Source organism: Dermacentor albipictus, chromosome 8 (genome assembly GCF_038994185.2).
Source record: "Dermacentor albipictus isolate Rhodes 1998 colony chromosome 8, USDA_Dalb.pri_finalv2, whole genome shotgun sequence".
Taxonomy (NCBI): domain Eukaryota; kingdom Metazoa; phylum Arthropoda; class Arachnida; order Ixodida; family Ixodidae; genus Dermacentor; species Dermacentor albipictus.
In genome coordinates this window covers 3568865-3589812 of record NC_091828.1, presented here as the reverse complement: position 1 = coordinate 3589812, position 20948 = coordinate 3568865, and the positions used below count along the sequence as shown (strand labels likewise).

Sequence of the window (20948 nt, the reverse complement as noted above, 5' to 3'; positions counted from 1 at the left end):
CCAAGCGCAAGCTCAAAGGAGTTCTAATACGTGGGCGGTTAGTGTAAAGTCTGGAAGTGGACAGGTCGCTAACTATGGAATGACATGGATGCTCGGTGTCTGATTTTACCTTAGTGTAGTATGATAAACTTAGGAATCTTCTGCGTAGATGTAAGGACAATTCGTTGGACTCAACGTAGAGACTTTCAACAGGGCTCGTTCTAAAGGCGCCTGTTGCCAGTCGTATACCGAGGTTGTGGACAGGGTCGAGAATCTTTAGCGCAGTCTCTGTTGCGGAGTGGTACACCACGGCTCCGTAGTCGAGGCGTGATTGTACGAGACTTTTATACAGGTTCAGCAGACACTTCCTGTCACTGCCCCAGGTTGTTCGAGAGAGCAACTTGAGGAGGCTCATAGTCTTGAGGCATTTTTCTTTAAGATATTTTAGGTGGGGAACGAAGTTAAGCTTTGTGTCCGGGATGACACCTAAGAGTTTGTGTTCAGGGCTAACAGTTAGTCTTTCTCCATTAAGGTTAATGTCTGGTTGTGGTAATACACCTCTCCGATTTTAAAATAGGACACATGTGCTTTTTTTGGGGGTTCAATTTAAAACCATTCTCGTCCGCCCACTTTGAGAGTCTATTCAAGCCGAGCTGAAGCTGCCTCTCGGAAATGCTAAGATTGCATGACCTAAACCCTATCTGTGCATCGTCTACATAGACGGAGTAGAAGAGTGTGCGAGGTAATACGGTGTGGAGAGAGTTCATTTTAACAATAAATAGCGTACAGCTCAGTACTCCACCCTGCGGTACACCTGTCTCTTGTGGGAATGGTCGAGACTGCACGTTGCCAACTCTAACACGAAATGTCCTGTCAGAGAGATAGCTTTCAATTATTCTCAGCAGGTTGCCGCGAATACCCATTGCAGAAAGATCCCGAAGGATCCCGAAGCGCCACGTAGTATCATACGCCTTCTGCATCTCAAGAAACACTGATAATACAAGCTGTTTGTGGACAAAGGCATCCCTGATGTACATTTCCATGCGCACAAGCTGATCTGTCGTCGATCTGCCTTCTCTGAAACCACATTGATATAGGTCTAATTTCTTGTTTATTTCTAGATAGTGGACCAGGCGGCTGTTTACCATCTTCTCAAAAACTTTGCATAAGCAGCTCGTCAGTGCTATAGGCCTATAATTATTTGCCAAGGAAGGGTCCTTACCCTGTTTCAAAATAGGAATTATGATGGCCTCTTTCCAAGCAGAGGGAATGCGGCCGGACGACCATATAGAATTGTAGAGACAAAGAAGGGTTTTTTGTGTTTCAGGCGGCAGGTGTTTAAGCATTTCGTATAGGATGCGGTCAGATCCGGGGGCAGATTGGCTGCAGCTGTTTAGGGCTGCCTGAAGCTCTGCCATGCAAAAGGGTCTATTGTATGCCTCGTATTTTGTGCTTTTCCGTTCTAATAGTTGTCCTATTTGCCTTTTGTACCTTTGGAATGTTTCCGAGTAGTGCGACGAGCTGGATATTTGTTCGAAATGTGCGCCAAGAAAGTTCGCCTGATCTTCCATGCTGTCGCCTTGAGTATTCACTAAAGGCAGAGAGTAAGACTGTCGACCCTTTATTCTATTAACTCTGTTCCAAACCTTTGTTTCGTCCGTGTAAGAGTTAATGCCTGATATATATTTTCTCCAACTCTCTCTTCTAGCTTGTCGCCGCGTTCTTCGACCCTGGGATTTGACCTGCTTGAAATTGACTAGATTTTCTGCCGTCGGAGAATCCCGAAGTAAACGCCATGCCTTGTTCTGCTTCTTACGCGCTATTCGACACTCATTATTCCACCACGGAAGACTGCGTTTTGTGCACAATCCACTTGTTACAACGATACATTTGGTGGAGGTGTCAAGGAGAAATCCCGTAAAATATTCAATCGCAGCATCTATGCTTAAAGCACTCATGTCGTCCCAGGATAAAGAAGCAAGTTTCTTGAACTTTTCCCAGTCAGCTGAGTCAGTTTTCCAGCGAGGTAATTGTGGGGGACATTCATTAGACATTGGTGTGCATAGAGCTACAGGGAAATGGTCACTCCCGTGAGGGTTTTTAATAACTTTCCATTTAAAGTATTGTAGAAGAGTAGGAGATGCAATGCTGAGGTCTATTGAGGAGTATGTTTTGTTTGCCACATTATAATACGTAGGCTCCTTCTCATTCAAAGACATGCACCTCAAGAAAAAAGGAACTGTTCAATCAAGCGACCTCTCGCGTCGCAGCGCGAGTCGCCCCATAGGTTGCTGTGTGCATTTAAGTCTCCAAGCACAATATATGGTTCGGGTAACTGGTCTATTAATGTGTGGAATTCTTGTTTGTGAAGCTGAAAATGCGGCGGTATGTATAAAGAGCAAATGGTTATCAGTTTATTTAAAAGTACAGCACGAACGGCCACTGCCTCAAGGGGTGTTTGTAGCCGTAAGTGTTGACAGGCTATAGATTTGTCAGCTATGATAGCTACACCACCGGATGATGCGAGGGCATCATCGCGATCCTTCTGAAAAATAACATACTGACGTAGGAAGTGTTTATGATTAGATTTCAAATGAGTCTCTTGGGCACACAGCACTTTTGGAGTTAGTTCTTTAAGGAGTTCTTGGATATCATCGAGGTTGCAAAGCAGGCCTCTGATATTCCATTGAATAATTAGTGTATCCATATTAAAATAAATGTTGTGCTATGTGTCAAAGAGAACTTGATTTAGCAATCAGCAACAGTTCAATAAGATAAAACACACCATTGAATGTAAAGGTTTACTTATTTTGTGACTTTCCCTTCTGCATCTGGGCAAACGCGAAACCCATGCACGTGAAGTTGCGTCGATTCAGCGTCTGTTCCGAGCAACCAAAAGTACTGTCAAGTGCTGGCGGACTACTTGGCGCCGTTAAACATGTGCAGCAGCCACGCGCGTGCAGCTTTTCCTTCATTGCCACTGAAAGTTGGGCGCGAGTATGGTATATTGTAAGAAACTCTTATCTGTAACGTATCCAGCTTTTCTGGACACAAGGGGTTTAGTTCGCGTGAGTGCCACCACGTGGCGTACTGACCTTAAACTTTTCAAACTTCCCGCGGTGACGCGTGATGACGTCAACCAAACAAAGATAAAAACATAAAAGCTATCCCTGCGCATTGAACTTCGCCACAATACTTGTCCCGCCGGCGTTATCAGTGTTATTGATAAAGCGTATTCGCTCGTGGCGTGGAAATTGCTCGTCATCCTAAGAGCTTTAGTAGCAACAAGCAAGGGTTGATTCTGGGCATTTTCTTTTTCTTTCATTTCTACAGAGTAATTTCTTTTTCTTTTTTTCATTCTACGGAGTAAAGAAGCTAGCCTAACCGTCAGAAGCACTTCGGGGCAGTCTTTCTTCAGTCGGCACACATTGTTAACGTGCGAACATCACACAGCGTCTACTACAGACGCCATCGTGGACGGATTTTGATTTTCCCCTATTAAATTCGTTAAGGTGCACACAATTATTTCACTAGCGACTTTGCAATGCGCACTCATGAGCTACCGTCGAAGTTGCAAATCTAGATGTGCTGTACTATTAAGACATATACTTGGATATGTTGATCACCGTGAAAAAAAATCACGACACAAGAGTTGAGCAAACTGTCCCTGTGTCATCGCAGGGTGTGAGACCGGGCTATTTCGGATTCCATGCTAAAGTGCCAAGCGCAAGAGTGGACAAGGGGCACTAAAGTGGTGACAAAGATAAGCGCAAACTTCCAACTGGGCGCTTGTCCTTGTAGCGTCTTTAGTGTCCCCTGTCGACTCTTGCGCTAGTCACTTCAGTCTGTGTCGTCATCCGTTAGCATGCTGTGGCCGAAGCTGCTCGCAATATTACGTCACCATTTACTGGCCACCAGGCCACGTACACCCTTGGGTATGACATATACAGTACTTGCAGTTAGTTTCCAAAGTACTCTCCTATGGCGGTTATCCACGTGCGTCAAGCAAGAACGCTATTTAAAATTATTGTGGAGTAATATATGCGGGATTTGCATGTTCTCCACATTCTCTATCATGTTGCCGTTCCGCCTTTATTAAATAGCCGCAATGTAGACTAGCAGCTATCGAATGCCATAAAGGCTATCCACATACTCAAAGACCTCGCGCACAACTCCTGGCACTTAGTTGTATTCAAGAGTTGTGCGACCTCCCAGGACATCCTTAACGAATGTTACATAACACATTATGAGGTTTTACTTGCCAAAGCCACAATTTCATTATGAGGCACGCCGTAGTGGATGATTCGGGAACAGTTTAGACCTCTTGGGATTTTTTAACGTGTGCTTAACCCTATGTACACGGGTTTTCGCATCACACACCCATTGAAATACAGCTGCCGTGGTTGGGATTCAATCCCGATACCTCGTAATTAGCAGCCGAACCCAATTAAAGCTAAGCAACTACGGAGGGGAAGGAATGTTAGCAGTAGGAAGAAGGTAACAGCCGGCACGTGAGACAATTTGTTACCATCCTCATTGCGCGAGAATCGGTACCATCTTTCGAAGAATGACACCGTAGAATGCACTGTATTCAATGTGATGCAGAGAACGTCCAATATTTCAGACCCGAATCATATTCTAACTACTGACAACCAGGCATATCTCGCTAATACGTGCAGTCGCTTGACAGCTGCCGAGCGCTGGCGTCGGCCACAGCACCTACTTGACCTTTGTTCAACGCTTGCCGACATTCTCGCCTTATTTCGCACCATTGCGTTTCAGCTGAACTGCTTCAACAGCCAGTTTATCTGTGTCAAAATTTGGCCACCCTGTCAACGTTATGGTTTCCTATTTTTAGGTCATCTTTTATATTTAGGCTAATGCTGTCCTGAAATTTCCAGCGGTTTCAACTTTCCCAAAATGCCCGCATTTTTGTCGGCATCTGTTCATATTTTGGAGGATTTTTAATAGACGTGGAAACCATTGCGTGGCCCGCTGACCAAGCTGCTCAAAAAGTCATTTTATATCCCCATAAGGTCTTGTGCAGGCTTCTGCCTTCTTGCCGTTCATCAACCTCCAGATTTCCCTGACAACTGTATCCCATTTTGAGGATGCCAATCCCACGGAAGTTGGCAACGATATAATATCTATGGGATAAAAGACATTTAAATCAATTCTACTGTGGATACAACAGCCGCTTTCGCTCACTGTGAATGGAAATATTCCATTAATGAGCGCCATTCTCAAGCATTTAAATTGACAGTAAAAATTATGCGGATCCCATGTATGCGCGAATCGATGTAAGCAAAGCTTTCTGTGTTTGTTGTCATTGTCAAAATTGGATTGTCAGATTGTCAGATTGTAATCTCCACGGAGTAGAGAGGCACTCTCTAATGAAATGCTGTCAATGTTTGCCTGATTACGCCTGCCATTGTGATGCAAATAAACGAAACATCACCTCATTTTCTTAGAAATAAGCGCTGAATGAAATGCTGACGTCATCCTAAACAAGATCAACAAGCGTCGTAGGGCTCGATCTTATGATGCCCCTATTCGTAAGCTTATATTCGTGATTTTTAAAAATTTGTTTTTTTTTTGGGGGGGGGGCGATGTGCTCTTGTACCCTAGAAATGTCCCTCGGACGTCTCTGATGTGCTCGTTTTTATTCTCAACTACCCAAAGAAAACTCTCATCGCTGCAACTTCATGATGTCCTGGTGGCAGGTCACCATGGCGTGTCGCGCAAGTATGACCACGCTGATTCATTTGGGTTGACATATACTATTTTGTGCGTCATACTTCGCCACATTCATTTTTCAAACTATTCCAGAGCTCGAAAATGGCGGCCAACTCACTACGTCCCTTTCCTCTGTTTACTTCCGCAAAGTGTGGGTTTATCGCTGTGGTTACCAAATACGACCAGCGGTATGCTACCACTCAAGCCTTTCTGGCGGCTGTGCAACTGAAGTCGCAGGCTTTATTGAACATGGCGTCGACGCTCAATATGGCTATCCTCAATTACTTTTCGCGGACTTCGCTCACTGCCTTCTCTCCCGTGTCATCTCTTACGCTACTCTCTCCTGCTAAACACAACACAAACACGCAACGACTTTAATGATGTATCAAGTACACGCTAGTTGACACGATGTCGATGTATATTTCCACTGAGCACCGGGATTGGAGCATGGTCTTGTCTATGGTGACATTATCCGTGTACAGCCTCGCTCAACAATACCGCTCGTTACTCATCACGTTATCTGTTTTTTTTTTGTCGACGAGAGCATAGTGTATTTCCTCTGAATGTTTTTTGGCTTTAGGTGTGACCTTGCACGCCCGCTTATTCTGTTACATTGACGACTACCGTTGTCGTCAGGCTGCCGCCTCATTCTGAGCTTCGCAGTCACCAGAGAGCACAGAAAGCAGTCTTCACAAACAAACCACCGGCTAACCACTACGCTACCACCTGCCTCCACCATTATCTGTTAATCTGCCTTCCCATTTCACGTTTTCGCCCCAGACGCAGGCAGAACGGATGCAGAAATGAAAAAAAAAAAAGTAAAGATTGCTTGAGCCACCAGCTGACACATCACCTTAACTTTGGCAGGTTATTTTCATTGGAGCGCATGTAGGCTTGCGGTTGCGTGCAGATTGTGGGTCGCCTTGGCGTTATTGTAAATTTGCTTTCACCGACTGTCTTCAGCTAGAACTGAAATGCCGGACAAAAATGAGACCTACCGTTGAATATTTTTTTCTTGTTTTCTAGGTTGAAACCAAAAACGCTCATTTACACAAATAGTCATTTTTTAAGAAATGGCATAAGGATACTATATTTCGAGGTCATGTCGTTGTGTCAATACGGGCCGGCACCACGTATCGAGGAAAGGGCATCACAGTGCCGAAGAAGAAAGGAAACGACTGTTTTTCAGTTCTCGCAACATATTGTACACCGAACACAAGGCGACACACAATGGCAGACTCATATACCTCCTAAACGGGTTTCTTTTCATTTTTTCATCGCAGAACCGCAAGCACAGGTTGCGTCGCGCGTATACCGCAGCAACGCGTACTGTGGCCGCGCTCCTTTTCCTCTAACAATGTCGCCCCGGCGGCTTCACGCGCTCGCGTAGGTGGTGGATTGGACTGCCACTACAGAAGGCTAGATACATACCCTATTTGCATAGAAACGACGGCATGATTGTTAACATATTGTTGGCTTGGATATGTTTGGCACGAGGCCCAAGGTCTTCTAACGCGTTCTTATGTTTACGTTCGCGTCTCTGTCTTGAAGGAACGCGCACCGTAACATGCTGCAATGGTGCTTCCGTTGAGCGTATGTAAGGCGAAAAACGCGGTTCTAAAATGTCTGCATGCTCACTAACTTGTGCAGTAAACCCATGTTTATAGTATTCGCGCAGTTTAGTAGTAATATAGTAAGAGTCACGAGTATGGCATCCGTAACCGCAAGTGTTACGTTATGGTCGTAACTTGTCGGGACAGCGTAGTTGTAATCAACAGACCCTGCCACTGAGGAATACGTGGCTAGGCATGGCTGATGAATAAGTAATTGCGAAGATTGGTTTTCAGTAAAGGTTTGTTACCAAGAACGGCGGGAGCTTATACTGCCGCAAAGGACGGATGCTGGGTAGTGACTGCAATCATTCACTCAGCACATCACACATCTACACTGTAAGCCAACTGGTTTCGCCAACTCTTGCTTATATTCTCTCGCCCCGAAGCTGCGACTTCCCCTTCCACCCGGGCCCTAGCTTTTCGTCTTTGTCCCCCGCTTTTTCCCAATCTGCTGAGACGTGCTTCCACTGATGCTTGCTCCTTTTTCTCAATAAATGAAGGCATTCATTCATGCATTCCTTAGTTGCTGCAGAAAATAGCGTGTCTTTATCTCCATAACCACCCTGTCTCTCACCTGGACTGTCCTATCGCAAAACAAAGTTGCTGTGTTACAAATGGCTGGGCGTCCCATATACAATTTTCTAGGAATAGCCAGTAGCACGGCGGGCAATTTTCGGTGGGTGGTGAGACAGTATATAGAACACCTTCCCTGACATATCCACGCGCAGTGCTCTGCTTCGTGAGCTACTATTACCGCTACGACGAAGTACGAAATGAAAGAAACTTAGCTTGGCTGGTCGCGGGCAGCTCTTTTTGGATTCGTGATGCGTCGATTTACAATATATATATAATTTATCTAAGCCTAAATGACAGTGATATAGGCAAGGTGAGTAACGGTAGCTCGTTGGCTTGGACTAACGACGCTCTTCACGCAGCACTTTCCTCTTATGCGTGTTTGCGAACGGAAATAAAAGACAAGAAGGTAACACGCCTTTCTGAAATGAAACGTTAGGAATAACCCTTTCTTTGGCGGTTGGACATATGTCGGGGGTCCCGTTACGAACCACCTGCAAGTCTGTATCACCTTGCAAAGGGGAACCCAGATGAAACGTTGTCACACGGATAGGTTTTGAATTATCATAAGTATATCTTTATTAAAATTATTGACCATGACGTGAAAGCCTACTAATAAGCATTTCAAGTTTCTGTGTTATTAAAACATCCTGTGAATAAAAGGTTGCTGTGCTTTACAGCCCCATAAATCCAAAAGTAAGTTATGAAAAATAAATTGGTGCGGTAAATGTGTAAACGCAGACGCAATAAAAGGTCCAGTCCGTTCCCAGTATTCACTCAATGAAGATGGAGCACCTCTATACTCTCGCGTTGTAATAATGTCAAGAACAAAACACTTCCAAAAGAGCCAGTCATGAATCTTACTAATTATAAGATGAGCTTGCGCTGGAAAAGAAAACAACGCTCAAACATAAATATGGCTGCGCGCAAAGTGCTTCCTCTGATTCCGATCTACGGACCAAGGCCAGGGGGCGGACACTTCGTATACATCCCATTGGCCGTTTTCGAGCAGACGCTCTTTCGACGCTAGCGCCAAGGTCCCCTTCAGTTACGGCCCTAACCAATGGGCGACGCATTAAGCAAAATGGCGGCGCACATGATTGTTTACGTTGTCATGGCAACAGCAACAGCAGCGGCGCGGCACCTCCTCTCCCAAACGTTTTTTTTTCCTTTTTGTTTTTATTATGCCGACCCGCTCCACTCCCTTTCCCCCTTTCCCCCATGCCGCGCGCGCCACTCACTTTTTTTGTTTTTACCCGTAAGCGGCGCGTTTTTCTTTTTTATTGCGCGCTTGTTACCGCGTGCCTCGCGCCAGCTCGCAAGCAATGCGCGCGCTACGCCACGCATTGGCATTGCTTGCGAGCTGGCGCGTGGTGCGCCGTGGGCTATGCGTTGGCAGGCACGCAGTCTTGCCCATACATATATTATACCAGCATGTGCCGGAACATAAAAAAAAATTCCACTTCCAGCACAACAGATGTTTAGTCTCGCTTTATTGACTTCATTTCCGAAAAGCGATTTTTCTTACAACGTGGTGTGATACACGCTCAAAAAACGAGCAAAAGTGAGAGGTGCATGACATATACAAGAGTACTAAAGACAAAAGTTCACAGATGGTGAAATAACAAAAGAAAGCGCTAGAAAACGCGAAGGCCATTTCATGTACACACATATAAAAACAAGATTTTTATATAACGTCCTCAAGACCTAAATGTAGACGAGCTCCTGATATGTGCACTAAGATATTGCACAAAATTGGACGACGTGTATGACATAGTCATGACAACTATAAAAAGGGAAAACTCACTAGTAATGGCAAGAACAATGACACGCAAAATACCTGAAAGATAGAATAAAATGCTAACATGGTTTGATTGAGAGCCATACCGAAAGAAAGCTTACTTATAAATCTGCACGAAAGTATATGAAATGCTTGACATGTTCATTACTGCTCAACAAATTGAAAAAAACATGGCAACAAAAAATAACGTTGTACTAAAAACTGAAACACACATTATCACATTTTGCACTTGGCCACAACTTGAGTAACGGTGGCATGGCGAACAAAAGATAGTCGGCTTTTGCAGCAGCACATAGAAAACATTCGCAGAAAGGCTTATTCCTCAATCAAAGACCAGGTAAAACAAGCCAAGACGACTTTTCTTTCTACCCGAATGGAATGCTTAGCAATAAAATGACGTCACTTAATGCACTAAGTCGTACCTACTGGCCTTTCCCTTGTATAATAAACACGAACTGCAAAAATTTGCATGTAGGACACTTGCAATGCTCATGCTTTCCAGAGGAAAAAAAAGCGTATCATGCCTACACATGAAGGTTGTTCGCGCGGTTTTCCCATCGGGCGTTACTGAGATAGTACACAAACACTAACAGTAATTTTTCAGCTGTTAGTTGGTTTGTAGAACGCGATACACAGAAAAAGCACTGAGGGCGGTATGGAAAGCTGGGCAAGTTACTGAAGTTGCAGAATGAGACTTGGCACAGAAAAACACAAGTCACAGACCAGGTGACAATGAGGAGGAACATCTATTTGTCGGCTTTCTCTACCGGGAAGAGGCAAGTGTAGCACAATCAAGGCGCAACGACGTCCGGAGCCTCATGGAGTACACAAATGGACAGGGCTGTGTTCGTGTACAGGGTCGTTCAAAATATGTGCGAACACGGCGAAGCGTGGCCGCGCTCCGCGGAGCGTCAGCGCATCCGGCGCGGTCGCGCATCGAAACAATGTGGCGCAGGCACACAGCAGTCTGGAGGCGGTGCTTCGTGTCGTCTGCTACAGCGCGGAAGCTCACCGTGCTTGCTTTGTTGGGAAGCGCACCTAAATGTGTGCTGGCAGCGCCCAGACGCGCCGAGATGGCATTGTCGCATTTTACTGACTGCAGCGCGTTGTTGGTTCCGCATACGGCAACTCAGCAGCATGTGTTCGCAGTGGAGCATTCTCGGGTAAATGCAGGTGTTTCAAATTTCTCAGCTCTAGTCTGGATTGGTTTATACTGTTAAATGCCCAAAAGTGACTCACGCTATCGTAGATGTCGACGTAGTAGAGGGATCTAGATCATTCCGACCGCCAGCGATTCTTACCATGCATGGATATAGCGCAATTAAATGACCGTCTTTCCGTCCGCCTCACAGACACCTTCATAGACTTCCTTCCGCCACCACTCACAGACTCGCAGACCTTTCAGTCTGTGAGTGGTGGTGCTGGCTAACTCTCCCAAGGTTCTACTAGGACATTTAAATACCCAAGAAAGTGGATGGGAAAACAGCGCCGCGGTAGCTCAATTGGTAGAGCATCGCATGCGAAATGCGAAGGTTGTGGGTTTGGTTCCCACCTGCGGCAAGTTGTTTTTTCATCGACTTTAATTTGCATTAAGTTATCGTTTCTTTATTTCATTTATTAAGCACAGGTAATTTCCCCTATGTTGTCCTTGGTGTCAGTGTTTGTTGGCCTTCTTATGATAATCTCCTCGACCGTCACGCCGCTTTTATTACTGAGGCAGTATAAGAAATAAACAAGAAATGAAAAAAGTGACATCACTACTTTTAAAACTGACAGCTTCACGTTTGTCAGCCGATGAACATAAAGAATGGGCTGTGGATCGTGCTTCATCGAAGATAATCAAGAATCATCCAAGAAATCATCCAAGAATCATGCACTAGTACAGAGCAGTCGCTTAGCTTGGCACTTATTTGCAGCAGCTTATCAGCCGCGCCAGCGGATGAGAGATTGCCGTGCCCAAGCTAACTCCCTCTGCCAGTTGATACCCTTCCATAGGACTGAACAACGCGCTGCAGTCAGTAAAATGCGACAATGCCCTCTCGGCACGTCTGGGCGCTGCCAGCACAGAGTTAGGTGCGCTTCCCAGCAAAGCAAGCACGTTGCGCTTCCGCGCTGTAGCAGACGACACGAAGCACCGCCTCCAGTCTCCTGTGCGCCTGCGCCACATTGTTTCGATGCGCGACCGCGCCGGATGCGCTGACGCTCCGCGGAGCGCGGCCACGCTTCGCCGCGTTCGCACATATTATGAACGACCCTGCACATGCGCCTTCTGATGTCCTTGGGTCTGAGCGCTCACCTGTTGTCTTTAGGCACCCGGAACAACCCTGCAGAACTTGTTTTTGAGGTATTTGTGCACCACTGCACGATGTACGAGCGGTACGAGTCGTGAAAAGGGTGAAACATCGCGGAGCACAAGCACACAGCTACCGAGGACCACAGAACTGACGAAACTAGCCACGTCGGTCAACGCACAGCAGCGCACGCATCTCGATGACAGTAGATAACAAAAATAAAGCGTTACGTAGCAGACTAATACCCGTGTCACACGGGCGTTTGGAAGGCCTTCCAACCGATAGTCAGTTGACTCAAAGGTCAAGTTCGAGCTGCCACACGGGCCGTTTCGAAGGCCGCCGAGTCAAAGGTCTATCGAGTCAACGGGGCACCTTACAACTCTATCGAAATCTCGATGGCCTTTGAGCAACGGAAGCGGAAACAGCGCGAACATGCCTTCTCGTTCACATTGTGCTCGTACTCACGGTTAGAAAGAACAAATCAAACGAAATGCTTTCAAAATACTATATATGAGTGTTATTCATTATTCAATAAACTGTTTTTGCCACTTGACATGTGCGAACACACACCAGAACGGCAGCCGCATCGAGCGGCGCAAACGTTGCCGCAGTTTCGCTACTCAACAACTTAAAAACTAAACATATATGTATGGCACTGTATAAACAAATTTTTTTTAATGTATAAAAAAATATAAAAGAAATTATAGTGCTTTTAAATGGTTTTAATGTTGTTTAACTTCTCGTGACATGAAAACGAAAATAAAGATCCGCAGCGCCACACAATTTTGCGAGGAACGCCTGAACCACTCAACGGCCTTTCAAAAGTGCCGTGTAGCAGCGTGACAACTCCTTTGAGTCGATAGAGTTGTGGCGTTTCAAAGGCCGTTGACTGGATGGCCTTCCAAATGTGCCCGTGTGACACAGGTATAAGCAGCAGCCGGGCCGGCGGGGATGGCACGGCTACAGTGAACTAGAAGCTATTCAGTGCAACGAGCGGAGGGGGCTGCGCCTTGCGGCGTGTGTCACCCGCGGTGGCACCCGAAGCGGTGGCGTTGCCGTCGACCACTCTTGAAGGCGACAGGTCTGGGCACGCAGTACCATTGCATTTCAGCGGTGTGTTTTGGTGGTGGCTTTTTGCTCTGTGCGGTTGTGCGTCGCAAGCGTTCTCTTGTGAATGCGGCCACTTGCATCAATGAGTGCAAAGCAACGTCTCAACCATTGCTACGCCCCAGGGTGTAGCACAGGATACGCCCGAACTAACAGTGCGAAGAAGCTATCGTTATTCAAGGCGCCTGCAGACCCGGAACGGAGGTGCACGTGGGAGAGAAACCTACATAGAGCTGACAAGCCGCTAACCACAGACTGCGCGGTATGTGAGCTGCATTTTGAGCAACGCTTCATTGTTCGGGACTATGTGCACCGTATAAATGGGGAGGAAGTTCGCATCCCACGCGGTACGCCTACGCTTACTCCGGACGCAGTCCCCACAATTTTGCCAAATCTGCCAGCTTACCTGAGCAAGCAGCCTACTCCCAAGAGGAACGAAAGAAAAAGGAAGGGCGATGACGAAGTCCCACCACGAAAAAAGGCACGAGGGCAGCTTGCAGAGACGACAGAGGTTGACGAACCTACGGGTGCGACGGTTGACAACGAAGTCTGTGTGGCCGCGACTGTCGCTGCGGTGATGAAAATAAAAGTGCCTGGGAAGCGCTGGACGCTACATGAACTACATGAACAGAAAAACAAGCAGTACCTTCAAGTTCACATGGCAGTGAAGCAGTGGAACACGAGTACAATGTCCAGAGGAGCGACTCAAGGCTTATATATTACATTTCCGGATACGTGGCCAAAAAGTGTGTGCTGCCCACCAAATGCTGTGCGTGTAATGACAGCCTCTTACTTCCAACAGAAGAAGGGCGCCGCTTGCATGCTGCAGAATTTGTGCGCCATAATGATGAAGGAGGTTTACTCTACCCCTCGGTGGAACTGTTCCGCTTTATAACAAGGCTTGAAGACATTTTCACTAATTGCTTTAGTGCACAAAAAGTTCATCGGGAAAGCGTAATGGACATCCTGCATATGATTCATTGCGCCGCTCCCTTGAAGGTGGGATGCAGAGATCATGCAGAAAGCCTGACTCCTCGCATAGTCAGCTTTTATGTCACCACACGGCTCCATTTTTTTATCAAAGGCTTGAATAAAGCACATATGCTGTCAAAAAGAAAGGCAGCACAGCACCTGAAGCTAAGCAGACTGACTTAGCCCAATTTCTAAGCTGCTTGTTAAGTGCATAAAGCTCTCGGGATGATTCTTGCGCTATTACAGAGCGCCTGGAATAAAATCGTATGGGACAGAGAAATCGGTTTCGAAGTCGTTCTCCCTTCTTTTTTTCTGCGCGTCAGATTTCGTCTTGTGCAGCACGTACTTTAAAAATGAAGTGCTTTCTCGTGTAAATATTAAATCAGCCTTAATTTGACGGATATCTGTGCATGTGCACCCTAGCAGACACTGTAAGGTGTCTTTTGCGATCGCGAACATCATGCGAATATTTGGTCCCGCAAATGACAATTGCTTCGCAAAATTTAGTACTCGCAAATTATTCCGGTAGTGCCATCTAGTCCGAGTTGACGACTAAGCGTGAAAAAAGAAATTGCAAGTAAGACACGCCCAAAATCTTACGGCCACCTCAAACACCTCTACGCACATAAAGTACCCCAAAAATAATTGAAAATCCAAGCTGAATTGCGTTAAAACAGCGACTGTACATAACCAAACACGCTTTCTATTTTTGTGTGCCACGTACGCTTCAGAGGGGAACAGGACGAGCTTTCAAGAGCGGTCGATTGCAGCGCCGCCGCTGCAGGTGCCACCGCGCGCGTCAGCGGAGAGGCGCGGTCGTGCCACTGGAAAGTATTCTAGTACACTGTAGCACGGCGGCGCGGGCGCGTAGACAGTCGAAGGTGAGGGAGTTGAGAGGGTGTTACGAGAGAGGGCGTAGGCAGAGGAGTTGAGCGGGGGGAAGGGCTTGGCCACCTGGATCGGCGCGCATGCGCGCGACGATCTACGACGCCATGCAAGGGAAACGGATTTTCGCGTGGCCCATTACAGAGATGGCGCCAATTTCCTGTGCCACCGGAACCGGGGAGTGTCCCCCCCTGCCAAGGCGTCGGTTCGTCAATGGGAATGCTCGTACATTGCAGCACAATCTCGGGTCGTCAAATGTGACGGAGAATGTGCGCCAGTATTCGCTTCACGCGCGCAATCAGGGGACGTATTCTGAAACGTTCGCCGCGGCGAACGTCACATTCGATAAGCCGACCGCCTGCTCACTCGTGACGTCAGCGCGCACTACCAGCGCGCGCTCTCGAACGCTTCGCATCGCGCGAGAGATTGCGCCCGGCGAGTGTAGAACGACTCGGGTGTGTCGTAATCGAGTCCAGTGGGCGTCGCTCGGTTCTGGGCACTGGCCACGGTTGGCTCCGGTCGCTTTATGTAAAGGAAATGAGAGAAAAAAGTGAGAAATGTTATATTTCAATGAATAAATTGTGCTACAACTGACATAGTTGCGAAGCAACATTTGGGTGATATCATAAACCGACGGAGTTTGTTTCTGCGTGTGTGTATGTCAGTCATCAAGCACCGCCAGAGGGGCGTCGTGTCAACATGGCGCCCTATTTTGAAAATGGGTAGAGCTGACAAAACACGAAAGGAACCGGCGTAGCGCGTGTGGGAGTTTTATTGTGGCCGTTTCATTTTGAGAATGGGTGTGTGCAATGTTTTCGCGCACCGCCAAGGTCATGCAAAGAATAGCAAAGCTTCAGCGGAGCCCTCGAAGAAGACGCGCGGGACCCCGCTGTATAGTCGTCTGCTGTCCTTCTGCTACCGTCCGAAAATTTGGTAAGTGTGCGTTGCAAGCGTTGAGTTGTGAACAGACGGCAGTGTTCAAGAGCGTTGTTTTTCTACGAAATTGCAGGTTTCAAAAGAAGAAATAGCAGGAAGCTAATTATTTGTCGGAAATAAAGGCTACCATCCCAGAAAATGTGTTCATTTACTTGGCGGTCTTGCTCGCGCAGACGGCCAGTTTGCCTGTGTCTGTACATGAACGAAGATCATCACAGCCATGCCTGCGCGTCAAATTACCATTCGGCAGGAGGAAATTATAGTAAATTTTATGGAAAGCAACCCCCGGCTTGCTAGTAGGTCGGGGGAATTCGATGGGGAATTTACGGCCGCAAAAAGGCAGGATTTGTGGAAGCAACTGGCGGCCCTTCTCAATGCAGAAGGGCCGCCAGTTAAGACTGAGCGAGAGTGGAGGCTGTGGTGGTGCAAGTTTGTGTACAGATGCAGGCGTGACGCGGGCAAACTTGCGGCCGAGCAAAGGTGAGTGAAAAGTAGGCTTTAATGAATGCGGCTCGTATTCTTACGAGCGCACTGTTTCCTTGCAGGACAACCGGCGGTGGCCGACTGGGCGGCATCCGCGGCCGCGTCCTTCAACTTTTAGGCAGCGTTGCAACCGGAGGCCTTGGAGAGGCCTTCTTCATGTCGACGAGCAGCTCGGAGGTGAGGATACTATTTTGCAGGTGTACTCTTGCGTTTTGCTTTTCGATGGTGATGCCAGTGCCTAAGAAGGTCAGAGAAGTGCACCGTGGTTGCACATAGCAGGAAATACACAGCAGCCTGAGGTGTGCACATTATGCCATCGTGGTGGACAACACATGCCCTGCGTAGTGACGTTTAGATCCTCTTAACTACTCGACCAATGAAGTGGTAGTGCAGGGTGAAGCAACTCGACCCTGTGTTGAAATTTAAATTGTGTTGTCTGTAGCTGTACACCTTCCAAGAGACGGTGCTGGTGTGGCACAGTGCAAAGTAGTAGCATATCGCATCTGAAAGGAAGTGTAAAGGTGTTATAATGTCTCCTCCCTTACGTTGGTAAGTGTGCGTTGCAAGCGTTGAGTTGTGAACAGACGGCAGTGTTCAAGAGCGTTGTTTTTCTACGAAATTGCAGGTTTCAAAAGAAGAAATAGCAGGAGGCTAATTATTTGCCGGAAATAAAGGCTACCATCCCAGAAAATGTGTTCATTTACTTGGCGGTCTTGCTCGCGCAGACGGCCAGTTTGCCTGTGTCTGTACATGAACGAAGATCATCACAGCCATGCCTGCGCGTCAAATTACCATTCGGCAGGAGGAAATTATAGTAAATTTTATGGAAAGCAACCCCCGGCTTGCTAGTAGGTCGGGGGAATTCGATGGGGAATTTACGGCCGCAAAAAGCCGTAAAAGGCCAGCCAAACACCACCTGTGGCGCCGGAGAGTGCAGTTGTAGAGCCGCAGCCGGGCACCAGTGCTACTGGGAGGCGTGCCTCAACAAGACCCGCCCGGCCACGAAGGTCGAGGCCCAGCGAGGGTAAGCCACTATATGTATGACCTGTGGACACATGCAATGAGCACAACAAGCATAGGTGTCGTATGCATTTTTTTTTGCCAGGCCACGCCGTAGGGTGCGGCTTCGCGAGAGGAGAGCTTATGGCGATGTCCGCACAATGCGTTACACGGAATGCACGCACAGTGTCGTGCATGCTCCAGCAGTGCTTGATGCCGGCAGGCACGACTAACAGCTGCATTGTTGGGAGATAAAGCCTGAGAGGGTAGTGATGTTTAGGAAGTTAAAATGATGCAAAAAAGTTTTGCTTTAGCAATATGTCTAGTTGTTGTCCACTGCCCAAGTTGAGGTAGGTGCAAACCGAAGAGTGCACACGAAGTATAAATTGGAAGCGTTTAAAAGAATGGACATGACATCCTAAGGCTCATACTGGTGCCGCTCACATCGTGATAATCTGTTAAGTGCAAAAAATGAAGTATTGTATAGTGTACATTGTGTAGCGTGGAACTGGTGTCTACAGAAACGCTTCAATATTATACACTGCTAATTGCAACAACGCAGACAGTCTAGGGAGGAGTAACTGTCGGAGTAACCTGAGCCTTGTTAGCTATGCACAACCACCACTTAATAAAAGAACCTGTGTAGCAGTGCAGATGACACAATTTTCTGGATACGGAGCAATGTGCAGGAACTGCCGCTGTTGATTACATTTTCGCTCTCCGACCGCCTGGACAGGCTAGAAAGAAGTTCAGTTATTGTATACACTCTTGTGGTAGGGAACTACACTACCTACATAAAGCAACGGACATCTGAGCCGAGGCACCAAATAATTCGCTGGTGTCGCGCTTGCAGTAGAAGTAATGCACATCGACAGTTGGAAGGATTATATGTCCTGGCACTGTGTGAGCCTCTGATGTGCCACGTATGCTCATTCTCCCTGTATTTGCAAGCATTCACCACATGTCTCACCATTTCTTTAAAGCAGCTGGTGCACGGAGCAGACCACCGCGCTCCGAGGGCGAGCTGCTCGAGCAGGCAGTGCTGGATGGTGAGCGGACTGTGCATGTTGCGCAGAGCCAAGTCACCATCCAGCGCGAATTACTTGCAGAGTCGAGAAAGGTATGCACTTCTCATGAGTAATGGTTCATTCAGTATAGTCAGCCATCATAAGCAGTGCTTTCGTTGGGTGCCTGCCTTGGGCACAATTCTTTAAGGGAATGTGTGCTGGAAGGAGGATGGCAGTGTAGTGGTTGCTAATGAGCAGTAGTAGTGCCGTAAAGATTGGTAGGTGGTGCGACCAATAGGTTGTAGTGGCATTCGGCAAGTGAAAGGCCACAGGGATAGCAGTAACATCTGCTCTCATCGTGCAGTGTTTAGCGGATCTGTGAGGTTACTGAAAATACAGGCACCGAAGTATGTGCGTGGATGAGAGGTTGGATGGCGGGATGTGCTGCAGTGTGAGGACGACACTGTTATTTTGCTGCATGGAATGAATGCATAACGCGGTAAGTTGCACTGCACGAGGAGCTTGTATTGCTGTTTTATCCATCCCACAAGCCGTACACTTGTAAGCACGTTATGTAGACTGCAGGATACATCTGAGGGCAGCGCCTGCATGAGTTTGTGTTGTTGTGGTAGAGTGGGGTTGGTATGTGCGATTCACATTTGGACGAACGCTGTTGTTGCAAACGAAACAATAACATGAAATATAATTCTGTACTAGCGCTCCTTTGATATGCAGGTCCCCCATATAACCAGAACTACTGGCCGAAGTGTGCCAGACATGTTGAGCAACTTACATTGGCAGGTGTGGTCCTAGACGCAAGTAGCTCAGTGAAATATGGCGATGCGGGTCTGTAAATGTGGCACGAATCAATTTTGTATTACACCTGCTACCTTAACCTGCGTACCGGTTAGGAGAACGCACTGATATCCATACAGCAAAAACACGTCACTGAACGTTCACCCTGGCATTTCCAGAAGTACACCCACTACGACACGTGTAACATAACTGTGAGGCTGCAAGAGGGAACAGTGCAAGTTGGTTCTGTGCGAATGCAACAAATCAGACAAGGTTGACTTCAAAGTGCATGACGTAACATTACATAGGTTCAGCAAACCAAACGAACACAACAGTGAACCCGCGTGAGTATACACCGTATGTGAAGTGCCTTCTTTCCCCCTTCCTCTCACAGCAAACCGCCGCGATGGAGCGCATCGCTGAATCGATAGACCGACTGGGCAACATCCTGGGGCGGCAGGAAAGTAACCTGCAAGTGCTGCAGGAGCAGCTCGCCCCACTAACCACGCTCGCTGCGGCACTGACGGTTTTCCTGCGGCAACAGAACCTGCCGCAGGGGAACCAGCCGCAGCAGCCCCAGTGATTTTTTTCCCGTTGATTCCTCCTGCGTCAGCAAGACCTGACGCAGGAGGCCATTTATTTGTTATTTATTTCCTTTGTTAATTTGTTTGCCATTTATGTGCCAATTCTTGTAATAAATGTATTGAAGTGCTTTGTTATGTATTTATTGATTGTTTAATTTTTGTATTCGTTCCGTGTTATTAGTTCCTTGTTCATTGCTTGCGTGTTCGTTCGTTCATGTACCACACCGAATAGGCCTCTACTGTTTCTATTGTTGGAAAGAGACGTTAGTGTTGGTTCTTTACTATAAAGTGCTTGGATGAGTCTTTTCGCTGCACAACAGCGGTGTATGTACGCAGCAGAGCAACATATAAAACCGTTGATGCCCTGCCCAAAGACAAATGCACTTGTCGAAATGTTCGCTTCCGCTTTCAACATATGTGTAGTGGAAAAAAATGGCTGTGGCTTAGCTAAGGTTAAGCCCAGGATGCGAAGCATACTAGCCTTTATTTTATCGCGACAGCGTTAAGGAGCTCGTGTCGCAGAAAAGCCGGTGTCGTCGGCTCAGGTGTGCGTCGCTTCCTCAGGCTCACATTTTGTTGTCACGCCGAACGCTGCGTTGCTCGACGCTCACCGCGTCCGATGCGGGGCGCGTAGTCGCTGCGCCGTAGCCCATTGTCTTACACCCCTTGGCGGGTCGACGGGAACGCTGTCGCGTTCCACTCTTGAAGGCGAAGCTTAAGCGTCCGCTTTGCAGGTGTTATGACGTCATATGGTAGCTACGCGGCCGTGCGCGGCGCAGCAAGGAAGAGCGTGGTTGTGCGGCTAGTATGCTTCGAATAAAAGACGTGGCCATATGCCAAAATGTTGCCTCCTGTGCTCACCTTGATCTCATTATGCTCATTAAAATGAATGTCCATGTCTCGCGCTCACCCTTTTTTTGTCGTGTTAGTGTGACAGCATTACGAGATTTTCGTATAGAGGTATGCAGATTCGTAATGAATTGTAAATGCACATACACAGGCCATATTCACGGCAAAGAGGGTCTGCGATGTGCCAAGCCATGTTACGCTTCATTTATTGCGTGTGCACATTTTTTGTGGAGGCACAGCAGTTGAAAAGTTTCGTGCTGCAGGAACATGTCTTTCGTACCATGCGCAACGTTTGGTGTGTCAGTATTTTTTTGCAATGTACACACTGCTCAATGACT

The 20948-nt window shown here is 47.3% G+C and overlaps 1 protein-coding gene across 1 annotated transcript in view; it reads left to right on the top strand.

The window, feature by feature from the left end:
• LOC139048718 (uncharacterized) overlaps nt 1-19760 on the top strand; it is a 32175-nt gene extending 12415 nt beyond the window's left edge. Inside the window, exons 2-6 of the mRNA XM_070523230.1 lie at nt 16274-16373; nt 16439-16553; nt 17277-17400; nt 18362-18495; nt 19572-19760. Coding sequence (XP_070379331.1) covers nt 16274-16373; nt 16439-16553; nt 17277-17400; nt 18362-18495; nt 19572-19760 — 662 coding nt within the window. The remainder of the gene's footprint in view (nt 1-16273; nt 16374-16438; nt 16554-17276; nt 17401-18361; nt 18496-19571) is intronic.
• The last annotated feature ends 1188 nt before the right edge of the window (nt 19761-20948 follow it).